The 22,805-nt window shown below is 34.0% G+C and overlaps 1 protein-coding gene across 2 annotated transcripts in view; it reads left to right on the top strand.

Annotated features, from left to right (window-relative positions):
* The window catches only part of LOC114333745 (brefeldin A-inhibited guanine nucleotide-exchange protein 1), a 130,895-nt gene that overhangs the window by 40,373 nt on the left and 67,717 nt on the right, over window positions 1-22,805 (top strand). Inside the window, exons 5-8 of one of the 2 annotated variants that reach the window (XM_050662564.1) lie at window positions 1,255-1,708; window positions 8,640-9,071; window positions 10,654-10,707; window positions 15,583-15,848. In XM_050662564.1, the coding sequence (XP_050518521.1) occupies window positions 1,255-1,708; window positions 8,640-9,071; window positions 10,654-10,707; window positions 15,583-15,848 (1,206 nt within the window). The remainder of the gene's footprint in view (window positions 1-1,254; window positions 1,709-8,639; window positions 9,072-10,653; window positions 10,708-15,582; window positions 15,849-22,805) is intronic. The other variant, XM_050662565.1, reaches the window with a different exon arrangement.

The raw sequence follows: 22,805 nt of genomic DNA, 5'->3' as shown, positions 1-22,805 counted from the left end.
TTACAGGACGCCATCTTCAAAGAGCTGTAGCTCCCTTAGGAAGCATTTTCAGACTAGGTGAATTTGGTTAAATTGTCTTAAAATTATCTGAGGAATCTCCTGTCTTCGTTTGTCGGTAGAGTTTCTGGACACCCTGTATATCGGACTCGTATGTTACAATATCGACAAAACAACCATTTTCTTTTTATGTGTCTGTTTTCTCCGTGGAATTACCCCAAGGCAGCAGCGTACATCACGGGGGTGGATCTAACTATTGCTCTTCCTTCAGGGTATCGAAATCATTGCTTTCCTCCTTGTTTTTGAAATTTAAATGTTGAAAAAATTGTTCAATTTTGCTGTTGGTTTTTTTGTAGCCGGAAAAGTTAAAACCATCAAATACGAGCACAAATGACTTTCACACAAAAAATTACATTACATATTTGATGTTTTAACTTTTCCCGCTACAAAAAAACCAACAGCAAAATTGAGCAATTTTTTCAATAGACAGACAAGGTTTTTTTCCATCATTATAAAAAAACTGCATAAGAAATAGAAGTATTTTTATATCGTACATGGGACCCATCTCTCTTCATAGTGGTATTTTGAACTTTTTGACCATAGTTCTGAAGATGGTTTTATAAGCCGAAAGCGCTCAGCTAGGAATTATTTATTTTACACACTTCAAAAAAACACTTCTCCCTGTTTACCTATCTTCTTCTGTTATTAGTACTCTATTGTGAGTTTCGTCAATGTTTCTTTCATGTTCTCTTTTACTCCTGTTTCATATAATTGCATGAAATGATCAGTCCATTGTTCTTTCGTAATATTATCTATCCGTGCAGATTCATTAATTTCTGTTTTTTGTCTCATTATCATCTTCCACATCTTTTTCTGGGATCCATAAAGGTCGTATTCCACATCTTTGGTAAATTTCTCCCAGTGTTATTTTTGGATGTTATCTGTTTCTTGGTTTACTCTATTCCTGATTCTCACGTAGTTTTCTCGTGCCTCCGGTGCCTTCTCTCTTTTGTATGTTAGGAAAGCTTGTTTATTTTGATGTGCTAGTGCTTTCACCCTTTCGTCGTGCCATGGAGTTTTGTATTCCCGTTTATTTCTGTTGACTTTTCTTTTACCTAAAGCTTCTTCTGCTGCATTTCTAATAATGTTCCTGGATTCTTCTTACAGTTTTTAAGTTCCCTAAAGTTTGTCAGACTTATTAATTACTAACAACCCGTATAAAACATTTATATTAAATTTTTTTTTGGGTCCTTTTAGGATACCCTCTCAAGAAAGTATGGATACTCAAAGTGAAAACGATTCCGCTGTGACGGCGAAATTCACTCACATCCTTCAAAAGGACGCCTTCCTCGTATTCAGGGCTTTGTGTAAATTGTCCATGAAACCCCTTCCAGAAGGAACTCCAGATCCGAAATCTCACGAACTTCGGTCTAAAATTTTATCCCTGCAACTGTTACTGTCAATTCTTCAGAACGCCGGACCAGTATTTAGATCCAATGATATGTTCATCACCGCTATCAAGCAGTATTTGTGTGTAGCTTTATCCAAAAACGGAGTCAGTTCCATACCGAAGGTATTCGAACTGTCGCTAGCCATTTTCTTGGCGCTCTTATCGAATTTTAAGCTTCATCTCAAGATGCAGATCGAGGTATTCTTTAAGGAGATATTCTTGAATATCTTGGAGACTTCTAATTCGTCCTTTGAGCACAAGGTAAGGTTATTTTAAGTAAATGTATGTATGTTTGTAGGTATGTATAAAAGGTGTGTTTGTATGCCTTTCCACAATAATATGTGGAACGCCACTGGATGACTACCATAATAACAACTGCAACTTTGCAACAAAAACCTTAGATTAGAATTGAGAGTAAGAGTTGTGAGATGCTACTCTAAGAGCTAAATGTTTTTCGATACTGCAATATGGACTTGAATGCTGGACATTGAAGCATAAATAAGCCAGTCATTTGAAAAGTGGTGTTACAAGAGGATTGTTAGAAGAGAATGGACACAGAAGAAAACAAACACGGAAGTATTGCGAGAAATGGGCAAAGAATACGAAAAAATAATAAACACAATATGTTAGAAAGTTACAATACCTGGGACACGTAATGAAGAGACAGCGTTACAAAATGCTAAGACTGATAAGAATTTAAATGAACGATATTACCAACACAAAATACAAGGGATAATTGTTTAAAAGACGTGTTTAAAACAAAACATTATAGCATTTTCTTTTATTCATTCCAGCAGATTTTTGAAATGCTATAAAATTTACTGCCTATCTTCAGGTCTCCTCTAAGATCAACTCAAAATTGTGTCAGTTGATTGATGCCGGTTCAAGGAATATAGTAAAATGGAACTTGCTTGATTTTGTATTTATAATCAATGATAAAATAATTGATTACCAAATAGATTTTGCGCTCGATTCTATTATTTTGGATAGGTTAGATTTGTATTTGATTTTGCGTTAAGATAAATTTTAAAATCGAGCTTTACACTCGAAATTTACTACATTCGTTGAACCGGCATCATTTTGGGTTGATCTTACCGGAGCCCTTATAACGATCAGAAGGCAGAAATGTCAATAAAGGCAAAAAATATGATCAGGACGATAATTTTCCTTACGTGGACCAAGGGTGACTTAAGATGGTCAAAATCCGATCGTATACCAAGAAGATTTATCACTGCAGAAACTTATAAATTTGCATCACCAGTCACCTCGAAGATAAGCTGAATAATGCCTGAAATCGTGGCTGTTTTACAATTAATAAGTTCGGCTATTAATTGAAAAGCATTCCAAGAGGTTACTCACAGAGAAGATTATAGTTTCAAGTCAAGTCATTTATTCATGTTAATATACAAAAGTACTTACATACGTCAAAAATAGTACAACTTTGGTTCATAGATATAAAATAAAAATATAAAATTATTCACAGATATAAAATACAAATATAAAAACACAAGGCATAATATGAAATAATACGTACATTAATTTAAGACAAACACTTTCTGGGTTCCTAAAGAATGAACAAAGTACAATTCAACAAAGATGAAAGAAGTTTTTCAATCCTAAAAGCAACATTAATAATATTAAAAATATTACTAAAAGATTTTTAAATTGAAAAACTTATTGGTACATTTACCTGGTGACACCTCCAAGGCTTCTACAATTTGCAAGCCAAATGGATGCTGCAGTGAAGACAAAGGGAAGGAATTCTACACTATGCAATTCACATCCCCCGTCTGCAGCTTGGTAAAGTTCCAACGGAAAATGCACCTAGTTACTCTACGGAGTAATACGAATATAAAATAAAAATGTATACCATTTTTATTATTCAGTTGCAATGCGAAGGCAAAACAATCTTACTTTTCAATTAGAATACGGAGTGCAATCCAGCTCTCTGAATCGCGATTTTCGATTCTTATTGGAATCTCATCGGAGAGAGCGCAGGCTAAATCAATATTATTAATGTTGTTCTGAAGCTATTTTCTTGTGGCATTTTTATAATCAAGTATATTCAAATGGGAAATAAGCCACAATTTTACCTAAAAATGATTTTATTAACGTTTCGACGCCCAAGTCGGGTGTCGTTGTCAAAATACAAAATAGTATTTTGACAACGACACCCGACTTGGGCGTCGAAACGTTAATAAAATCATTTTTAGGTAAAATTGTGGCTTATTTCCCATTTGAATATACCCTAAATTACCCCGAAATTACCCTATTTGTTTCAATTGCAATGTGTGGGAAAAGCTCTCGGTGCTGGTCAGTTAGGATATGGAGAACAAGCCTGCGCTCTCTCCGATGAGATTCCAATAAGAATCGAAAATCGCGATTCAGAGAGCTGGATTGCACTCCGTATTCTAATTGAAAAGTAAGATTGTTTTGCCTTCGCATTGCAACTGAATAATAAAAATGGTATACATTTTTATTTTACAATTCAACAATTCACAACCCAGTTCCAAACATTAAAGCTAAAATTTAAAAATTCATTACTGCTGTAAAATGCTTGACTAATAAGAAAATTTTTTAGTAATTTTCTAAATTGTAAAATTGGCAATTCAGAAATTTCAGTAGGCAACTTGTTGTAAAATGTTACACCATAAGAGTTTGGTCCGTCTCTACTTCTTTGCAGCCTGGTGTAGGGCATGCTTATTCCTGGTTTCATATTGGTGTACATCCTCATGTCTTTGATGACAATCTATATTTTGTTTTACATGAACAATACTCTCTAGAATAAATAGCGAAGGCAGAGTTAGTATATGCAGTGTAACAAATGCTTGCCGACATTCTTTCTGATAGGACAGGCCAGCAATTATCCTTACTATTCTTCTCTGAATACGAAAGACATCTTTGGCTCCAGCACTGTGACCCCAAGCCAAAATTGCATAGCTGATGTGTGAATGACACAGTGCAAAATAGGCCTGTTGTAAAGTGAACTGAGATACACACACAGAAAGTCTTCTAATCAGAAAAGTTGCAGTTCCTAGCTTAGCAACAAGGGACCTTGTATAAGCTTTCCAACATAGTCCTGCATCCAAGTAAGTAAACCCCCAAAAATTTTATTTTTTTGCATCTCTCGATGGAAGCTGTCTTGTTGAAAAAATCAAAACTGGATTTTATTGAGGTTTAGAAGCAACATATTTGCTGCAAACCATTGTTCTGCCTTATCTTGTGCTCGCTTTGATGCCTCTATTGCTGCATTACAATCCCAATCTTTGCAAGTAATAGTAGTATCATTAGCACAAAGAGTAAATGAACTGGTAAGGTCTGTTTGTGGAAGATCATTAATATAAATTAGAAACAAAAGTGGTCCCTATATTGATCCTTGAGGTAATCCGATATTTATAGCTCTCTCTGCCAACCTCAGTTTACCCACCTGCACACTCTGCTTTCTTTTGGAGAGATAGCTGGAAATCATTGCAATGCTACTATCTCCAAACCCATATTTCTCCAATTTCCTGAGAAGCATTCATGTGAAACACAATCAAAAGCTTTGCTCAGGTCATGATTCAATAAAATTGTGTTTTGACTAGGAAAGTTTTGGGGTAGTTCTGATTTCTTTCATTATATATGGATCTTGGGCTGCTGAATCCGAATATGAGGTTTGCGGACAAAATTTCTTGCCGAAACATTGAAAAAATCGCGAAAAAAGCGAAAAATTTCAGCTTTTTTGCTCAAATCTCGAAAACTATTAACTTTTAGTAAATGGTCTGTTAACAGAAATTAAAGTACTTAAAATTATCTACAAATATCACTATATACTTTTTTTTAGACGAACCATTCGGTCTAAAGTACAAGTTGAAAATTGCCAATTTTTAACGGTCTCGGCAAAACCCACTTTTTACATTCCAAAACTTTATTTTTTATTAGAATGCTGTCATTTGATAAATTTCTCCTAGTTTTCTGTACAAATAATAAATGTTAGTTCATAGGTATGGTATGTCTCTTGTGACAGCTTCCATGAGTCCATTCCGTCCTAAGAGGCCGTGAATGTCTCTGCTTTTCCCTTAGAGCCACAGAAGATCAGGCACAGATGGAGTCACAGTTTCAGTTGGTGTGAACATTTCCTTCGGATCTGTTATTTTGATTTCTGATAAACCTTCAGGTTTTGTCCTTTTAAAATGAATTAGTTGAACAGCTCCCTGACTTCCATAAACCTCAGGCGCGGGTTTCTTTTTTATCCGAGGAATGGATTGCTTAGGAGCTACTGCTTGTTTTGGTGCAATACAATAAATGCCACATATGACGTGAAAAGTGTGGTATTCGTCGATTGTATGTACGTTAAAATCAGCGTTATCGTACACCTGCTGTGTAAAGCACGGCAGGTCAATTTTATGCGGATCGCCTGCGAATGCTGACACTTCCAGGCGAACAGCTTCTGTATAGGATGAACAACACTCCAAAGAGGAAACTACATCAACCTATTTTCTTGAGCCGTACTTTTTGTAGAGAAAACGGCCAACCCTGCAAGAAATGGTGAGACCAACTATCTGGACCAATAATCTAACATTTTCGGACATATTTCTACGGCATTGGGACACCAATGAGTCTAAAATTTTATAAGCAACGCATATTTTCGGCTTTGGTAAATTGAGACCATAACAACTTGAACGTATATATAGGGTGAGGCAGATAACTGGCCTATTAGAAATATCTCGAGAACTAAAGGCAACAGATTCATGAAAATTGGAATAAAGGGTTTTTGAAGGATGATCTATTAAATGAAAATATTTTCATCTCTTTGCAACTTCCGGTTATACCGGAAGTTGCTTATAACTTCGTTTTTTTAAATGGGACACCCTGTATATTTTTACATATTTGGATTATCTTCGATGTCTTCTTTCTTAAAATATGAGGTTTTGTAATATTATACAGGGTATTTTAAAAGATAATTACGTTTATTTATTAATTTCGTAGCAATATTCACACCCTGTAGAATTGTAGTAGTTTGACACCTAAAACTCTACTTACGTTCAAATGATTTTTAATATACTCTACTATTGTTCGGAATCATTACTATAGCTAAATTTTTAATTTTAGTATACAGGGTTGGTCGAAACTCGGAATGAGTATTTTCTGAGTTTTCTTAAATGGAACACCCTGTATTTTTGTATTGCAATGAAATGATATTTTACAGTACTTTTTTATTTCTTAAGCATTCCTTATACTTAACTGCTTTAATTTGTGAGTTATTGGTGATTCAAACTAAACATTAATTGCAACAAAAAATACGTAAAATTTTATAAGGTTGGCCGTGAAAATACTCAATCCCAAATAATTTTTCAGAAATAAATACATATTAATCCAGACTGGTCCTTAAAATTACCAATAATGGTTTAGCTATCAAAATACCTACGTAGTTAAGATTGTTGGTGCGATTAACAATTAAGCACAAATTAAAGCAGTTAGGTATAGGGAATGCTTAAGAAATAAAAAAGTACCATAAAATAGAGAGAAGAAAACTCAGAAAATACTCATTCCGAGTTTCGACCAACCCTGTATACTAAAATTAAAAATTTAGCTATACTAATGATTCTTAACAATAGTAGAGTATATTAAAAATCATTTGAACGTAAGTAGAGTTTTAGATGTCAAACTACTACAATTCTACAGGGTGTGAATGTTGCTAGGAAATTAATAAAAAAAACGTAATTATCTTTTAAAATACCCTGTATAATATTACAAAACCTCATATTTTAAGAAAGAAGACATCGAAGAGAATCCAAAAATGTAAAAATATACAGGGTGTCCCATTTAAAAAAACGAAGTTATAATCAACTTCCGGTATAACCGGAAGTTGCAAAGAGATGAAAATATTTTCATTTAATAGATCATCCTTCAAAATCCCTTTATTCCAATTTTCATGATTCTGTTGCCTTTAGTTCTCGAGATATTTCTAATAGGCCCTTTATTTGCCTCATCCTGTATACGGCGGCTGGGAATACAGACCCACTTTTTCTTTCAAAAACATATATATGCAGCGTTGGGACAGAAAGGGTTAACGTACATACAATCGACGGATAACTTTTTACGTCATGGGTGGCATTTCTTGTATTGCACCAAAACATGCAATAGCTCCTAACCAATCCATTTCTCGGCTAAAAACTAAACCCGCACCTGATGTTTATGGAAGTCAGAGAGCTGTTCAACTAATACATTTTGAAAGGACAAAACCTCAAGGTTTATCAGAAATCAAGATCCGAAGGGAATGTTCACACCAACTGAAACTATGACTCCATATGTGCCTGATCTTCTGTGGCTCTAAGGGAAAAGCAGAGACATTCTCGGTATTTTAGGATGGAATGGATTCATGGAAGCTGTGAGAAGAGACATACCATATTCATATTATGAACTAACATTTATTGTTTGTACAGAAAACTAGGAGAAATTTATCAAATTACAGCATTTTAATAAAAACTAAAGTTTTGGAATGTAAAAAGTGGGTTTTGCCGAGACCGTTAAAAATTGGCAATTTTCAACTTGCACTTTAGACCGAACGGTTTGTCTGAAAAAAAAAGTAAATAGTGATATTTGAAGATAATTTTAAGCACTTTAATTTTTGTTAACAGACCATTTACTAAAAGTTAATATTTTCGAGATTTGATCAAAAAAGCGGAAAAAATGGTGAAATTTTTCGATTTTCTCGTGATTTTTTCCAATGTTCCGGCAAGAAATTTTGTCCGCAAAACTCATATTCGGATTCAGCAGCCCAAAATCCATATATAGTGAAAGAAATCAGAGCTACCCCAAAACTTTCCCACTAGGGAGCTCGTAGAGTACAAATTGACTGAATCATCACAGAATATAGCCGACAGATAGCAGCTCTGCTCAAAAGCCTCTTGAGTCTTCATCACTAAGTCCATGATGGCTTTTGTTGTATTTAGACCCCTTCTAAAACGAAACTGACTATTTGTAAACAAATCTTTGAGATAATTACCCAGACGTTTTAAATTATAAGAGGGAGATTGGAAAGTAGTTTGTGTCTAGTAATAAAAATTGTATATATGTATACGTAAAAAAAGTTTTCAATGAGAATGGACAGTCTCAATTTTATTTCTACAATCCATTTGGAATGCACTCACATTTGCAAACCATTCATCATTGTAAAATCTAAATACTAAAGTTCTCATTTTCTGTACAGTGGATGGTGATCCAAGCTCTGACCCGTATCTGCGGCGACGCTCAAAGCGTCGTCGACATCTACGTAAACTACGACTGTGATCTTTCGGCGGCCAATCTCTTCGAACGCCTCGTCAACGACTTATTCAAAGTAGCTCAAGGCCGCCATTCCCTAGAACTAGGCGCGTCTCCGAATCAAGAGCGGGCGATGAAGCTACGCGGCTTGGAATGTTTAGTGTCCATATTGAAGTGTATGGTGGAGTGGAGCAAGGATTTGTACGTGAACCCCAATCTGCAATCGACTGTAGGCGCAAGGGAAACTAGAGAAAACGACAACGTGTCTATTAAATCTCACGGCGGGTCTTCAAATAGCTTGCATTCGAGCGAGAGTGGGAGTAACAAGGAGAATTTGGATTCGCCTGAGCAGTTAGAGGTGCTGAAACAGCAGAAGGAGGTGAGTAAATGTTTGTGATATTATATACGATCAATCTTTTAACAATTTAACTTTAAAGAATAACTGATATTGTATTCCAAAAGTTTTGGTATCACTTAAAAAAAGAAAAATTAAAATCCATCTATTTTATAAGCCCATCCGATATATTGAAATATAGTGTGATATATGTTACGGGTAAAGTTAGGTAAACGGGCGATTTCAGGATTACCCCGGTTAAGTGCGAAGTACTCGCGAGGTATCGGTAATATCCGATAGTAAGTCCGAAATATAATTTAAATAGTTCAAATTTCGGGCTTTACTCGAGTAAAACACATTCTACCTGCTGCCTCTTGGTGACATGTTTAATTGGGTATACTAGTAATGAAAAGGCCGTAATTGTTTGAAAGATATCTTAATGTAAAACAAAAACGCATTTTACAAAAGTAAGGAAAGTAAAACTTACTTCAGAAATAAAAACTTTAATCTATTTTGTTAAAACAAGACAAGCTGCTGTGGCATTTGAGGTACAAATATTTCGAGCAGCTTTACATTTGCATTTATTTTACTTTACCAAATCCTGGAGAGTACTTCGCACTTTACCCGGGTAATCTTAGGATTACCCGTTTACCTAACTTTACCCGTAACATATACACCAGTCATAAGTAACTATAGAAACTTATATTTCAAAAAATTCAATATTTTGTTCAAAAGCTGTTAGATGCCAGCACAAGTACTTATTGGACGGAATAGGATGTCCATAATCGTGGACAATGTGTTACAGCATTAGAAGGGCAAAAACATATGGAAAGAGTTATGTAATTGAATTATTGAAATTTTTGGTAGTTATGATATCGTAAAATTATATTTCTTGACACAATTGGACGGGTTTATAAAAGTAGATCGAATTTAATCTTCTACTTGAAAAAATGCGTATTTTAACGGATTGATCTAAGATACCAACTCGAACATTCTTGTATATATTATAAATTAACTTGCAAGCTTTACTATCATACTTTTTTCTTTATTTTTATTATTCTTTTTTGCACTACTAGTAGTAACTATAACCATTGTGTATAAAGTAATAGTTGGTCAACGTAACAAGTAAATTTGTTTGATTCTAATTGAGACAGTCACCAGATGCATAGACACCAAGTTGGATACGACCCTATTCGTAACACACCAACTCGCATAAATATTAAGAAAAATAAATATATGGAAGAATATATTTCGAAACTGAATTAATGTCATGATACTATAGATTATACATATAATAGCATGACATCATTAATTCAATTTCTAAATATGTATATTCTTCCATATATTTATTTTTCTAAATATGTATGCGAGTTGGTGTGTTATGAATAGGGTCATATCCAATTAGGGTGTCTATGCATTTTGGATTTATCGTAGTTACGCCTGACATTGCAACCCTGACAGAAATGGTGGTGACATCTGGTGACTCTCTCAATTAGAATCAAACAAATTTACTCGTTGCGTTGACCAACTATTACTATTTAAAAAATGCTATAACTAAACTTGTCGAGTATTGCTAGATCTTCTAGTTTAGTAGCCTTGTTCCAGCTTAGCTATTTTCAATTTTCAGCATCTGAAACTAACGAAAACCCATACAGCATGCTTACCTAATTATTTCGGGACGGTAAGAATAATTTTGATTAGAATCATCTCAGATCTTTTCGTAGTGTGGAATACATATTTCGAAGTGGTTATGCAAGGTTTCTGGTGTTGAGAAAGGCAATAGCTGGATGGGATGGTAAAATGTGCAATCAGCTGAATTTTTATTTGGGATTGGGCACTCGAAAGTACATATTTAAAAACGCTTTAACAAAGTTTTTGCTCCCTAGGTGGCGCCTAAATGTATTTTTTCAAAAAAAAAAAGAATCTTGAGCGATTCTTTGCTTTAACAAATCTGAAGAAACTTCATGAGCATACATTTTGAAAAATTAAAATATTTTTTTTATTCAGTCTGTGTCAATCAAACCGTGAAAAGAACCGTGTGTTTTATTCGAACAAGGAAACCATGTTGCTCTTTAAGAATTTAATATGAATCCATTATCATCGATCTAGGGTCGCATTACTTATTATAAAACCATATATTTTGATGTCACCATTACAACTATGTAGTTTCATTTACTATACGGAATGCACTGAGGATGATCGAAAACGTTCTGTTGTTTTAATCCACATGGATGACTTCTTCAGCCTTAAGTAATCCAACTTTGGACATAGGCCTCCCCCAATTCATTCCAGGGTTGTCCATTTTGCGCCACTTGTTTCCAGTTGTGTCCTCAAATCTGTTAATCTCATCAGTCCATCTCATTTGTGGCCTTCTTCTGCTTTTTCTTCCTAATCATGGTCTCCATTGTTGTATTTTGTGATTCTATATTTTATCCTTCAGTCGGGCATTGTGTCCTGCGAAGTTCCATTTTAATTTTGCAACATGTCCTCCTGCATCTTTTACTTTGGTTTTGCTTCTAATTCATTTGTTTGTTTTTTGTCTATAAGTCTCACCCCCATCATTGATCTTTCCATCTCTCTTTGTGCCTTTACTATTTTATCCATATTGGCCTTGGCGATTGTCCACGTCTGTGAACCATACGTTAGTATAGGTAGGATACACTGATCGTAAACTATGGTTTTCAGATATTGTTCTATTTTAGTGTTTCTCGAGAGCCAACTCAGTTTTCCAAATCCTGCTCACGCTAACCTTATTTTTCTGGTAATTTCGGCAGTTTGATTTTCTTTGTTAACTTTCATTATCTGTCCCAGGTAGCTTACTGTTTCTAAATTTATGTCGTTCAACGTTATTTTTCTAATGTTCGGTGTATTCGTCATTATTTTTTTCTAGGTTCATCTTAATACCTACTTTAAGCTTCGAAAAAATTAGGTCTAATTTGGACGACACTTCTTAAAAAAGTTTTAATAAAATTTTTATACCATTATACAAATTGAACTTTTTACTTTTATTTAAATTTTATCACTATGGTATACAGCCAGCTACTGGGATTTTCTCTTTAATTTAAAAAAAAAAATTCATCAATTTTGATTAAAAAAATCAGAATCTATGTAGGCATGAAAATGTATGTTCATAAATTTTTTAAGCAAAGGATCACTCAACAGTTTTTTTTTTCGAGAAAAACACATTTTTTACCATACGGGACCCCTGGGCCAACCTATGGAGCTAAAAATGTGGCTAAAGGGGTTTCTAAATATGTATTTTCGAGTACCCAATCCCAAATAAGAATCCATCCGAGTGCAGGTTTTACCATTTTATTCCGCTATAGCTTTTTGCCACACCATGATCTATCAAGAGACTTGGATTTTTATTTTGATTTTGAAATTATGCTATGCTTTTAGCTTTTATAATCACTAAAACAAACGCCTAATAATACGAATTAAATTAAAGAATAACAATATTAATAAAAAATAAAAATAATAAAATGAAAAAAATATATGACATTAATAGTAAGTAGGTAAATTGACATAGCTTACAGTAAAAAATAAAAATAAAAAATATTGTTATGTATTATTTAAGTTCAATCGCGCTTATCTTGCACTGTAAAAAATCTGAAGCTGATTTAGAAATTGCTTTTTTTCGCTTAGAATTTCGTCTAATACTACTAAGGTATGGATCTGAAGTCAGCAAGAGCCTTTTTATCACGTCCCCATTTCATTTCTTTCGAGAAAAGTTTTTACAGCTTTCCCTATACTGACGGTAGTGTTTACTCCATATTTCTTCTGCTTGTCTTAACTGACTAATCGTCCACAGAGCAGGGTAAATAAATATACTCGGAATATGTATCAAAATGGATGTACAGTGTCCATTGCATAACTATCCAATTTCTCCACAGCTGTGTAGAATTCTGAAGTTAATACTTCTAATCTTATTTTAAATATTTCAATTAGCTTAAGAGCAAACAGTAGCGATCAACAGGTAGCAACAAACGCGTTCCAAGATTGCGGCTCTAATTTTGAATATGTTGTCGAGATATTTGGCACACTTATTCGTAATATAATAAAGAATGGCGGTACAAAGCCCAATTTCAGAAATATGTTAGTATGTGGAAATTACTCTATAACTAAATAAAATATTGAAAAAAGGAGCCTGTATTGTCATTAAGAAAGACAAAAAAATACACTTTCTTCAAATAAACTTTTTATCCCGTGCCTACATTTTGTGTCACATTGGAACTACTAAAAATTTATTTTTTTATAACAAGAAATCGAACGTCACTGACCTGGCAACATTTCGCGCCTATGTGTATAAAAATTATTGATTTTGATAGTATAAACGTCACTGTCAGTGTCGAATTACCGACGCACTGTTGCCTCACTTTTTAATGTTCGCAGAACTTTCGCAATCTTGGACCGCGTTTATTGCTACCTGTTGATCGCTAGTGTGTGCTCTTAATAAAAATTCCGTTATTTCTGCTGCTTCGTTCATATCGTTGAAAAATTCGCAGAATGTGTTCCGTCATTAGTATTATCAAACCCAGTTTTTGGTGTATCCACCAGTAATCCTATGGTTTCCCTAAATTCCTATTGCATTTCTTCTTTTTTGTTATGTATGTTATCATTTTTTTAATACACGACTTAGTTTAACTTCTACCTTTACTTTATAGGACAAATATAGAAGGCATTAAACATATCTTATCCAAGCATGGAGGATTGATAATCCAAATTTGAACGTCTTTAGATCTTCACTTTTTTATTTCCAAATTATTGAAACTCCTTCAATGTTTTACAGCAAATATAGCACCACATGTCATGTGCATATCTCAATCAGTTTCAGAGCAATGAAGAAATCGTCAGTTTGTAAGAAATATTTCAACAGCCCGTATTCCGGAAACGAAGCATTTGCGAACATACGTTTATTTAGCAAACTATCAATATTTTTTCATGCAGAATTACCCCCTGAAGTTTGTCGCAGTTATTTACTAACACTCTGTATATAGAAAGCATTAATGTTGTTTCGTTAAAAACTATTTTGTAGTGAAGCTGAATATTAGATGATTTTTAACGTTAATACAGTGTGCGTGTAGAGTATGGAAACAGAGATATCTGTGACACCCCGTATGCTATATGTATTGTCCTTTTCATGATCATTTTTCAGTGCGTAACAAATGATAGGAAAAAGGGTAAATCCGTGATAATACACATTTATGACATTTATTCTAACATGACATTTTAGTTAAATCTGACAGTTGTCACATTTTATTTTCAATTTGGAATAAAAACCAATCAAATGTGTTTCTTGCATTTATAAAATGGTATTTTCTTTGATTTGTATAGTCTTATAAATTACACAGATTATATTTGTAATATTATTATCTAATTTAAAAAAAATTATTTTTTTATTATGGCGCCATCTATCGACAACTAGAATAACTAGAATAAATGTTATAAAAATGTCACCGACGAAATGTAATCACCGACGTGCCTTTTTTTCTGTCACATACAATTTAATGCGTTAGAAAGAAATCGAAAAACTGTGACGCACTGAAAGATGATCATGAGAAATACTGTAGTAACAAAATGTTGGCTATGTATGTTAGATGGACGAGCGATTTAAAATTTTATATTTTCGACATTGCCAAATGTACAGTTTCTGAGATATACGGATAATATGCGTATTTTTAAATAGGACCACTCTTATATTTTACAATCTTCTGTTACAGTTTTTTATTTCCATTGCAGCATTTATCGTGGTAATGTCCAATATTGACCGTTAATATGCAAAATTAGAAAAAACTGAATTAGGAAAAAAATGCTGTATAAATAGAGAGCACCTAAAAAAATTAAAGGTGGTGTTCAATATGACCACCTTGTCTTTGGATACAGAAATACGTTCTGAATGAAAATTGATCTCAGACTTTTGTGTTTCTGTAATTCTGTTTTTCAGTTCTTGGATAGTGTATGGACTATTTACATACACTTTGCTTTTTAAATACCCACATAAAAATAATCTAGAGGTGTCAAATCCGGAGTTCTTGCTGGCCATTCGATAGCTCCCCTTCTTCCAATGCAACGATTTTGTTACTATTTCATACGGGGAGTCACAGCTATCTTTATATTTCCATATTTTACGCGCGCGCTGTATATTATATAGCAGATTTCTATTATTAACTATTCCAAATGGGAAATAAGCCACAATTTAACTAAAAAAATTATTTTATTAACGTTTCGACGTCCACGTCGAACGTCTTTGTGAAAATACCGTCATTGTCAAATTACGACGTCCGACGTGGACGTCGAAACGTCAATAAAATCATTTTTTTTTTTTAGTTAAATTGTGGCTTATTTCCCATTTAGAATAGTTAATTACAAAAATGTCACAAGGAAATAGCTTCAGAACAGATTTCTATAGTTCAGATTCAACGAATAAATGTTTATAATCACGAAAATATGAATTCCACATATTCACTGTCACCTTCATTCGCAACTTATATCATACTGTATGTGTACATAGTCGCTTACCTCTCGCCCTTGGCAACAATGTTTTCTTCTCTTTTAGGTTTGGGAGACTGGCATCGACGTGTTCAACAGAAAGCCGCGGAAAGGTATTTCCTACCTTCAAGAGCAAGGTTTACTGGGCCCTAGTCAAGAAGACGTTGCCAAGTTTCTGCATAATGACGAACGTCTAGACAAGACGTTTATCGGCGAGTTTTTAGGCGACAACGACGAGTTTAGCAAACAATGCATGTATACTTACGTGGACCAAATGAATTTTACCAACATGGACTTTGTAGCTGCTCTTAGACATTTCTTAGATGGATTCAGGTAAGAGCTTTGATATTGTCCTTAGTTTGGGGATGTCCTTATTGTCCTTAGATGGAAAATTACTTATTAAACAAAACATTAAAATTAACAACCAAAATGATAACAAACAAACTGAATGAAACTATAACATTAGCAGAAGAACAACAAGGTTTTAGGTCGGGAAGATCATGCGCCGACGCTATATTTATAATGAACACAATAAAAGTAAAAGTAGACGATGAACTAATTGATCCAATTGAAGCTGGTAATGGTATAAGGCAGGGGAATTCCTCGAGGTATTTACTGTTCAACATGATCTTGGATGAAATAATAAAAAAGTAAGAACTAAAGAAGGATACCAAATGGGAGAAAAACAATTTAAAATAATCTGTAATGCAGACGATGCAATATTATCTCTCAAAGTGAAGATGATTTACAACGTATGCTGCGCCAATTTAATATAACTGCCAGAAAATTTAACATGTTAATTTCCCCAAAAAAGACAAAATGCATGGTTATAACAGCAGATCCAATAAGATGTCTAACAATAAAACACTGAAAACGTTTGTTTTCTATACTTCCACAAAATTTATTAATAACTATGTGACTACAGTTGTTTCGGCAGAGTGCCTTTCTCAAGTGATTTAGTTTACTATGTGTTTGCCTTTTTAAAGTCTTTAACTGAAGAGGTTGAGGAGTGGGGAGCTGTTTGTCTCGAGTTGGTCATTCAGAATTATATCTGTATTTTTCAATTTATTAATTTCCATAGGATCTAATAAAGATAGCTTAAGGCCTTTATTTTGAATATGCAAAATTTGAAAATCTTCATTAAAATAATGATTATGATTTAGAAGGTGGAGTGCGTATGTAGAAGTGTCTGTTTTTCTATTGTTGAAAGCCCTTTTGTGTTCTGCTATCCGTTTGTCAAAGATTCTGCCAGTTTGACCGATGTAAGTTTTCGGACAGTCACCACAAGTTAGTTTGTAAACACCACTCTGTAGTTGTTTTCTCTTTCGGCTCTTATTGTTCTTAATATATTTGCTTAAGTTGTTGTTATTTCTGGAAGCTGGTGTTATTCCTTTCTTTTTTATGTATCTGGCTATTTTTGTTGATATCTTGCCAGTATATGTGATAGATCAGATCGCACTGGGTTCTTTCAATCGTGGTGGATAGACTAATTTAAGGGCTTTCTTATGGAGTTTTTGGTTTAAAATTTTGTTAATTGTTTGTTCGTTATAGCCATTGTGTACTGCTATTTGTTTAATGATGTTCAGTTGGGATGATGAATTGTGTATAGTTGTGTCAGTATGGGTAGGTTTATGATATACGGAGAACTCATGTTTGTTGTGTAGTCTGGTAATTGTTACATCTAGAAAGTTTATGGACTTATTCTGTTCTGTTTCTATTAAGTGAATTAATGTATGATAGAAATTGGTCAAGTTGCCTGTTAGTTCCTGTAAAGCATACTAGTATATCATCCACGTATCTCCACCAATATAAGAACTGTTTAAATACGGGATGTTTAGAAATTGTTGTTTCAAGCTGGTTCATAAATATATCTGATAGCAAAGGGCCTAGATAGCAAAGATAATAAGTCCTGCGCTGTTATTTGTGTATATTTGATAATTGAATTCAAAATAGTCTTGATTTATGCAAATTTCAAGAAGGTGTAAAATTTGAGATGTGATCGGAGTTGTACTATTATGGTCTAAAACAGGGGCTCTCAAACTTTTTGAGTCATGTACCACCTACAGTTCTTTTTATTATTTTTGGTAAGTACCACCTATATTTTTAGATTGTATTATCAAGACTTACTAAGCACTACTATTTTAATTTTTTTTTGTGTCTTGTGTACCACCGCAAATAATGAGATGTACCACCAGTGGTACATGTACCACAGATTGAGAACCGCTGGTCTAAAAGATTTTTAACTAAAACAAAAGTTTCTGTAGGAGGAACACTAAGAAAAAGATTTTTTACGTCAAATGAAATTAGTCTGGAGTTGTTGGGCAATTGAAAATGTTATATTTGATTAACTAGTTCTAGTGTATTCTGTAATAATATCTGACAGTTTTTTTTGACAGTTTAAATGACGGAGCTGTATAATACCTGACCACCCAATAAGGCCTGTAGCTTCTTTTTATACAGCTCCGTCATATAAACTTTCAAAAAAAACTGTCAGATATTATTACAGAATACACTAAATTTTCACCTAAATTCACCGTAAAATATACACTAGAACTAGTTAATCAAATACAACATTTTCAATTGCCCGACAACTCCAGACTAATTTAATTTGACGTAAAAAATCTTTCTCCTAGTGTTCCTCCTACAGAAACTTTTGTTTTAGTTAAAAATCTTTTAGACCATAATAGTACAAATCCGATCATTGCATCTCAAATTTTACACCTTCTTGAAATTTGCATAAATCAAGACTATTTTGAATTCAACAATCAAATATACACAAACAACAGTGCAGGACTTATTATGGGTAATTCTCTACCCTTTGCTATCAGATATATTTATGAACCAGCTTGAAACAACAATTTCTAAACATCGCTTATTTAAACAGTTCTTATATTGGTGGAGATGTTACCGGCCAAACCCGATTTCAGGACAAACTAGTTTGGCCTAGGCCAAACTAGTTTATCCTATCGCGCATAGGCTAAACTAGTTTATTCTAGGCCAAACTAGTTTATCCTGATATAACTAAACACACTTCAGGCCAAACTAGTTTATCCTGATATAATAAAGATTCACACTTCAGGATAAACTAGTACGGCTTTCTTCTTCTTCTTCTTGTAGTGCCTATCCGTTTCGGATGTTGGCGACCATCATGGCAATCTCTACTTTTCACACTGCTGCTCTAAAAGGTCTTGTAGTGGTTTTGTTGAACCACGTACGTAGATTTTTCTAGGTCTTTTTTAGATGCGTCTGTAAATACGATATGATGATTTTTAAAATAATTTTGTATGTCTGAATTAAACATCATATTTCTCGCGCGCAAAACGCGCGCCTTATGCGTGCGTTTTGCCCGCCTTATGCGCTCCTTTTGCGAGAGTTTTGCGTGTTTTGTGCGCTTTACGCGCGCGTGAGAAATATGATGTTTAATTCATACATAGAAAATTATTTTAAAAATCATCATATCGTATTTGCGGACGCATCTAAAAAAGACCTAGAAAAATCTACGTACGTGGTTCAGCAAAACCACTACAAGACCTTTCAGAGCAGCAGTGTGAAAAGTAGAGATTGCCATGATGGTCGCCAACATCCGAAACGGATAGGCACTACAAGAAGAAGAAGGCCGTACTAGTTTATCCTGAAGTGTGAATCTGAAGTGTGCGTCTTTAGGATAAATTAGAATCAGGATAAACTAGTTTGGCCTAGGCCAAAAAATGTCCTTTGGCCTGAAATCGGGTTTGGCCGGTAACAGAGATACGTGGATGATATACTAGTATGCTTTACAGGAACTAACAGACAACTTGACCAATTGTTATCATACATTAATTCACTTCATAGTAATACTGAGTTTACAATAGAAACAGAACAGAATAAGTCCATGAACTTTCTAAATGTAACAATTACCAGACTACACAACAAACATGAGTTCTCCGTATATCATAAACCTACCCATACTCACACAACTATAGACAATTCATCATGCCATCCTACACAACACAAATTAGCAGCCTACCATAGCATGATACATATGCCGACAGAAATTCCCATGTCAAAAAATAACTTCAAGATAGAACTGAACATCATTAAACAAATAGCAGTAAACAATGGCTATAACGAACAAACAATTAACAAAATTTTAAACCAAAAACTCCATAAGAAAGCCCTAAAATTAGTCTATCCACCACGACTGAAAGAACCCAGTACCTTCTGCTCTATCACATATACTGGCAAAATTACAACAAAAATAGCCAGATACATAAAAAAGAAAGGAATAACACCAGCTTCCAGAACTAACAACAACTTACGCAAATATATTAAGAACAATAAGAGCCGAAAGAGAAAACAACTACAGAGTGGTGTTTACAAACTAACTTGTGGTAACTGTCCGAAAACTTACATCGGTGAAACTGCCAGAACCTTTGATAAACGGATAGCAGAATACAAAAGGGCTTTCAACAATAGAAAAACAGACACTTCTACATACGCACTTCACCTTCTAGATCATAATCATTCTTTTAATGAAGAGTTTCAAATTTTGCATATTCAAAATAAAGGCCTTAAGCTATCATTATTAGAATCTAAGTAACAGTCGAATCCATCATTCCAATAAGATGTAAATTGGACCTGGAGGTCTCAGATAATAGAACAAATGATGCAGTTTAAATATCTAGGCGTCACACTATCTAGCTATGGAAAGCTCGAAACAGAAGTGGAAGATCAAGTAAATAAAGCAAATAGAGCCGCAGGTTGCCTGAATAACACAGTGTGGAGAAATAAAATTATCGGAATAGAACTGAAATGAAATACGCAGAAGAAACACGACCCGACACAGAGAGGACAAAAAGATTGCTCGAAACAGCTGAGATGAAAATCCTTCGAAAAATCGATGGTAAGAATCTACAGGACATAGCTAGAAGTATATATTATACAGATATACGACGGAGATGCAAGGTGGAGAACATTAATAATTGGATAAGAAACAGAAGAGTAGAATGGAATGACCACATAAGCCGAATGACAACAAATAGAGCAGTAAGGACAGCGAGAGACGGTTCTCCAATAGGAAGACGATCAGTGGGAAGACCATTGAAAACGATGGAACGACAACTTACTAGAGGCACATTGAAAAAACAGACAGTCATGTCTATACAAAAAGAAGAAGAAGAGAATAAGTTTTCAACTAAATTATAATAAAATCTTTAATGGAAAGGGGTTTGAGTGATACCTCATTTTAAAGGTAGTTCAACTACCATTTCAAAAATACCACATAGATTATAATATTTCTTTTTAGTACTTTTTAAAAAATCTTGGGACTTAATATTCCAAAAAATTCTCCAAAATTCGAGTTCTGAACTCAATATTTAATATATTTACGGTTTTACTTGATTTTTCCAAAAAATACTCCAAAAAATACTCAAAGTACTCCAATACTCCAAAAAAAATCAATTTTTAGTTCAATACTTAAAAAAATTAGAAGTTCTGAACTCGATACTTAAGGGTAGGCGCAATATCTTGGTTCTATGCTATTTAAATGCATTCATTTTTTGAGAATCCTGAAAAAACTAATAAATATTTTTGAAAAATTTAAACAGAATGAAAGATTACATTATTACATAGGGCTGAAAGTCCCTTAGAATAAACAAACATATTCTTTTGAATGAAATATTTGAAATTAAAAATCCCACTAAATTTTCTCTTTTTTTTCACCCCTGTAACTTATTAAAATAAACATAGAAGTTTTCAGTGACTTTCGATCCTCGGTAATAATATAGTCTTTCATTTTGCTTTTAAATTTTTCAAAAATACTTGACCAAAATACTGGGCCAATATTTTGCGCCTACCCCCTTAATATCTTTACAGTTTCACATATATTTTCCAAGAGTACTAAAATGAAATATAATATATATGGTATTTTCGATTAGGTAGTTGAATGACCTTTAAAATGAGGTATCACTCAAATCCCCTTTCCATTAAATATTTTGGGGGTTGTGTCCGCCCCGACTAGAGGGTTAGTGTAATTTAGTTGAAAGCTGGTCTACAGAATGTCCCCCTCACAAATTAATTTGACGTGTTTTTGCATATTTTTAGATTTTTTATAGGGACCAAATTATAGAGGATCATTTTTGGAGTTATAAACTCGATAACTAATATCTTTACTGTATTTTTCCAAAATACTAAAAAAAATACTCAAAATACTCCAATACTCAAAAAAAATAAATTTGGAGTTTAATACTCCAAAAAAAATTTTAAGTTCTGAACTCGATACTTAAGAGCAAACAGTAGCGCGTCATCAATATAACTTCGGGAGATAGTATCATATTGTCCTTTTCATGATCATTTTTCAGTGCGTAACAAATGATAGGAAAAAGGGTAAGTCCGTGATAGTACACATTTATGACATTTATTCTAACATGCCATTTTAGTTAAATCTGACAGTTGTCACATTTTATTTTCAATTTGGAATAAAAACAAATCAAAAGTGTTTCTTGCATTTATAAAATGGTATTTTCTTTGATTTGTATAGTCTTATAAATTATACAGATTCATCATTCTCTTTGCCTTATCCCTATGCGGATTCGGCTTCCCTAATTGCCTTTCTCCACACAATTCTATCTTGGGTCATATCAATGTTAATTCCCTTTACCAACATGTCCTGCCTTATCGTCTCCCCCCAGGTCTTCTTTGGTCTTCCTCTCTTACTCCTTCCAGGAATCTGCACTTCAGCTACTCTTCGTATTGGATGATTAACGTCTCGACGTTGAACATGACCAAACCATCTTAACCTATGCTCTCTCATTCTGGCATCAATTGGTGCCACATCTAGACTTCCCCTAATATACTCATTTCTAATTTTATCCTTCTTTGTCACTCCACTCATCCATCTAAGCATTCTCATTTCCGCCACATGCATTCGTTGTTCCTCTTTCTTTTTCACTGCCCAACATTCAGTTCCGTACATCATAGCCGGTCTTATGGCTGTTTTATAGAATTTTCCCTTCAGCTTCATTGGAATTTTTCTGTCACACAACACACCACTCGCTTCTTTCCACTTCATCCATCCAGCCCTAATTCTGCTGCATGCATCTCCATCTATTTCTCCATCACTCTGTAATACCGATCCCAGGTACTTAAAACTATTGCTTTTCACAATCATTTCACCATCCAAAGATACCATTTTATTTGTAGTAGCTCCATCTTTAAATGAACATTCCAAATACTCTGTTTTTGTCCTACTAAGTTTTAAACCTTTTTCCTCCAGAGCTTGTCTCCACTGTTCCAGTTTTTGTTCCAAGTCTC

The sequence above is a fragment of the Diabrotica virgifera genome, chromosome 9, assembly GCF_917563875.1.
Source record: "Diabrotica virgifera virgifera chromosome 9, PGI_DIABVI_V3a".
NCBI classification, from domain to species: domain Eukaryota; kingdom Metazoa; phylum Arthropoda; class Insecta; order Coleoptera; family Chrysomelidae; genus Diabrotica; species Diabrotica virgifera.
This window is presented reverse-complemented; position numbering and strand designations above follow the sequence as displayed.